The sequence below is a fragment of the Colletes latitarsis genome, chromosome 10 (genome assembly GCF_051014445.1).
Source record: "Colletes latitarsis isolate SP2378_abdomen chromosome 10, iyColLati1, whole genome shotgun sequence".
Lineage (NCBI taxonomy): Eukaryota > Metazoa > Arthropoda > Insecta > Hymenoptera > Colletidae > Colletes > Colletes latitarsis.
In genome coordinates this window covers 26975567-26979794 of record NC_135143.1, presented here as the reverse complement: position 1 = coordinate 26979794, position 4228 = coordinate 26975567, and the positions used below count along the sequence as shown (strand labels likewise).

General features: G+C 33.1%; 1 protein-coding gene across 2 annotated transcripts; it reads left to right on the top strand.

Annotated features, from left to right (window-relative positions):
* Positions 1-51: 51 nt before the first annotated feature.
* Dgt1 (KAT8 regulatory NSL complex subunit dim gamma-tubulin 1) lies at positions 52-3874 on the top strand. Of its 2 annotated transcripts, XM_076775445.1 has the most exons (10): positions 52-137; positions 229-312; positions 821-1072; positions 1602-1783; positions 1870-2038; positions 2512-2827; positions 2904-3026; positions 3100-3240; positions 3328-3570; positions 3672-3874. In XM_076775445.1, the coding sequence occupies exons 3-10, from the start codon at positions 828-830 to the stop codon at positions 3681-3683; spliced, it is 1431 nt and encodes a 476-aa protein (XP_076631560.1). In that variant the 5' UTR covers positions 52-137; positions 229-312; positions 821-827; the 3' UTR covers positions 3684-3874. The 2 variants fall into 2 exon arrangements, with proteins under 2 accessions (XP_076631560.1, XP_076631561.1); XM_076775446.1 differs by lacking the exon at positions 52-137 and having other exon boundaries at positions 172-312; positions 2527-2827.
* The last annotated feature ends 354 nt before the right edge of the window (positions 3875-4228 follow it).

The window sequence follows — 4228 nt, the reverse complement described above, 5'->3', positions numbered from 1 at the left end:
TAGAACTTTTGAGCTTTAAATTCCCGGAAGTGACGCAATCGTCGTTGAGCTAGTAGTATGTGCACGCAGCCAATATTATCCATGTAGTAGCGTCCCGTTATCTTAGTCCTACCGAAGGACCTAGTGCTGTTTATCGAGTATTTATTATTTAGTCGCATAGAACCTCAGACTTACGGCACCAATCGCCAGTACTTTACGTTTCACTGTATAATTTCTTTTCTCTCGAAGTTTCCAGAAGAACGTTGACGGTGACAAACGTGAATCGGTTGGCACTGTCTTTCCTTCTCGGAAGATTTGATGTAAGAGATCACGGTAAGTTTCTAAAAAATTATGCTTCGTGGCTTTCTGAAGTCCCGCTTGTTTTCTTTTATTCCGATTTTTCACTAAAACCAATCACATGTCCGCATCATTCTTTCGAAATCCGTACATACATCAATGAAACTTCATTCAACATCCCACGTACAAAATGGCGGCGAACTACCACTTGTTACAAATACATATTCCACGATATTTTTATTCCAAAACATAGATAAAAATTTCAGTATATTTAATGTTTTATGTTCAACATAATTTTTTACGTATTGAATATTCAACAACTTATAAATTATTCCGAAGCGACAGAATTAATGTAATTATGTTGATTTCCGAGGTAACCTGCCGCGCTAAATTTAAAATTGTAAATCGTGTACAGCGTATTTTTAAATTTCTATCATAAAGGGTGGCTTGCATTTTTCCATTCATACTTCGACAGTGTATTGTATGAGTAAAAAGAAGACTAAAATGTCTATTATAATTGTTATAATTTTTATTCTTTCCATAGGCAAGGTATGTTTCGTATCCCAAAAACGACAATGCCTGTGACTACTACAGTCACAAAGAAACCAAAGCAAACACAGGCTTGTTTATATGCATCATACGAATGTACACAACCTTGTCTCGAAGGATATAATTATTGTGCCAAACATATTCTTGAGGATTCAACTGCGCCTTTCAAACAATGTGGCTTTGTTTATAATACTAATGGCAGAAAATGCCAAAACCCAGCACCAAAGTTAGATAGAAGAGATATTTCGTATGTAATGTATTCTTGTAGTATGACAACATTTGAAATTTCAGGCTTTTATGGCCAGAGTTAATATAATTATTCATGGTTTCCAGATGGATGCTGTGTCTAACAAGGCACAGCTTCTCTATATTTTTACATTTACTTGCATTAGATTGTATGAATTACTAGAAATCACTATCAATGAACAATAATAGGGTTTTATCTGGACTATATTTAATGGGTTCAACACTTAAATGTTACACATCAAGTATTACAACTATTTGATACAATATTTATTGTACGTGAATTATTTCTTTAATTATTATGAAGAAATCAATCTCTTATCAAGATAGAAGTAAATATTTATTTCTACAATTTTAAATACAATATGTCTGACCACCTATGGCTATAATGATATGGATCTATTGCCCTGTTAAATTTTGTTGAAATTGGTAAAGGCCACAACTGAGACTTCCCTTGTTAGATCCATCCGGGAGCCACGAATACTAATACATCAACATTCGTCAGATTTTATGTAGAAATTTATTTTTAATAGGTATTGTACAGAACACGCAAGGAAAGCTCAAATAGCACGCATAAAGTCAACGTCGCGCCATTCTTTACCGCAAACACCCGAAATGCTCTTACTTAATTTAAGTCATTACGTTAAACCGATCGATTCGAGTACCGAAGATACAGAAGACGATGACGGAAAAGTCAAAGCATTAGATCCGTTCAGTAAGTTTGGATCAAATAACAATATTGTAATTATCACTGGACATCTTTTAAATCGAGAGAATTAATTTTTTTTTTTTTAATTTCAGCCGAAGTCGATGCGTTTAGAGTAAATGCAAGCGGATGCGATATTTTAGATTATGCAAGTTCTTCAGATAGTGACGTTGAACCCACTGTGGTGAGCGATACTTTAAGAGGAAGTTATTTAGACGATAGTGATAACGACAGTTTATACAGCGCGCAAGAAGATCCCTTAAAGTAAGGATAGGCTTGTGTGCTAATGCTCACGATATTTCATACATTACGATAAATGTTCTTCTGTAGAATACCAGCTAGCATGCTTTGGCTTGAGCAAATCTGTCTAAAAAATTTTATTTTCTATTGCACACTATTTTAACACTTTGATGACCGCGAAATTTCGATTCAACTAGAGTTTCCAAACCATTCTTCATCGCGAAACTCTTACATTTAACATTTTATAAATAATAAACTATTACTATACGACTCAAGATTTGTACCGGAACAAATCGGATAAAATCACGTACACGTGATAATGGGCGACAATGGTTGGTTGACGATGTCACGTACACGCGACAGCGGCCTTCAAAGTGTTAATAAAAAGATAACACTCAAGACTTAGACAGTTTTGAACGAAACTTTCAAAACTGCTTACTTGTCTTTCGTAGCTGCTTTATGCGAAAATAAGACACTCATTTCTATTGAATCATTAGTATTAATTTTTTAAGGCATGCCGGGATTTTTACGGCTGAGGAGGTGATATATATCGCACGAGAAAAACTGATTAGGTTACAGTCACTTTATATAGAACAGTTTAGGAGGTTGCAATATACGCTCAAAGAAAAAAGACGAAAGTATTTACATGCGCTTAAAAAAGAAAAAGAAACATTGTGTAGCATACACGACCAACCAAAAGAAACTGCAAAAGAGAAAAAGATTTATGAGAAATTGAAAGCTTTAAATCGATATCATAGACGTAGCGGAGTCGAAGCTATACTGTACAGGAAATCATTGGAACGTAGAGTACAGGTAATGGACGAATATACTATGACTTTATTTTCGATTAAATTAAACAACTTCGATTGAAATTATGTGTTTGTTGTAGGTGACTGAAGGATCTACACAAAAAATACCGAGCGTATCGAAATGTATCTTTACGGAAGGTGGAGTGAAATGTGGGGAAAGAACTCTTCCTGCCGCGAAACATTGTCGTAAACATATTCTTAAAGTAAGGCTACTTTAATATGAACAAAATTGCAATGTAAAGAATGTAAATTAAAATGATCTTACTGTATTGGCAGGATCAACATCAAGTTTTATTTAAAGCATGTGGAGCAGTACGAGCAGATATAGAATGCCATGAGCCTGTACCTGTAATTTTTGATACAAATTGTGTATTTCATATGAATTTACCAAACGAATGTAAATTAGAATCAATGAAGGTGAGGATTTTAAATGACTATATTATTTCCATTATATTACGTGAATCGAGTTAAACAATATGGTAATAGTAATTCTGTAACAATCAGTTTAAAGAATCCAAACCTGAAGCACCAGAAATATCAATAACAGATAGTCAGTCTATGGAAATTGATGTAGTAGGCGAAATTCAAGAAATTGATCCGGATGATGATATGGCTGGATTAATGAGAGAAATGAGCGATGCTGCACACATAAAACCAGCGTTTAACGAAAGCTTGAATAGCGAAGCTAGCACGGATACTGCGTTTAGTTTGTCAGCCCAGATGAGCGATAGAGATGACCTTGTTTCTGTATGACAAAACATTTTTTTTTATAATCTCATTACTATATTTTAAACATTAATAGAACGTTAATGTTTATTGTTACATAATTACAATAATTTTATTTGTAGGAGATTGCATGATTCAACGCCGGTAACACACTTTAAAATGTGTTAATTACTTTCATTCATTAAACACGCAGAAGAAAACATTTGAGATTGGAGGCGCGTATTGTGTGATAATAAAATATACATTACTGTAAATTTATTGTAGAGTATAATTTCCGTTTGTAAATATAGTTCTCTATTTGATTTAAAAAATAAAAAAACTCATTCGTATTCCTATTGTTTTTCTATAATGTTTTCCTTTAATTTTATATCCTTATTTTTTAATGTCAAATTTATAATGCCGAGGTACGCCAAGAAAACTTATTGAAGCATATATTCTATATAAAATATACCACTGTAAATATTTTGTATCTAGGATTTTTGATTTTTGTTATTAGTAACTAATTGTTTGTCTTACACTCGTGAAAATTTCCTAAATTCAAATTATCAATTTACAATCGTATATTTGCATTACCACCATAAAAAATACTGCAATTTATCGAGTGCTGAAGTTAACAAATTAGGAAAGTAGGATATAATTGCAAAGAAAGGAACAAATACACTATCTTAGAGCAATTATC

Bases quoted from the DNA above. Each gene is read 5' to 3' on its own strand.
- Dgt1 (XM_076775445.1), top strand. From the start codon at position 828: ATGTTTCGTATCCCAAAAACGACAATGCCTGTGACTACTACAGTCACA. The intron at 2,039-2,511 runs GTAAGGATAGGC...TTGAATCATTAG, and splicing joins GCGCAAGAAGATCCCTTAAA to TATTAATTTTTTAAGGCATG. The intron at 2,828-2,903 runs GTAATGGACGAA...TGTTTGTTGTAG, and splicing joins CATTGGAACGTAGAGTACAG to GTGACTGAAGGATCTACACA.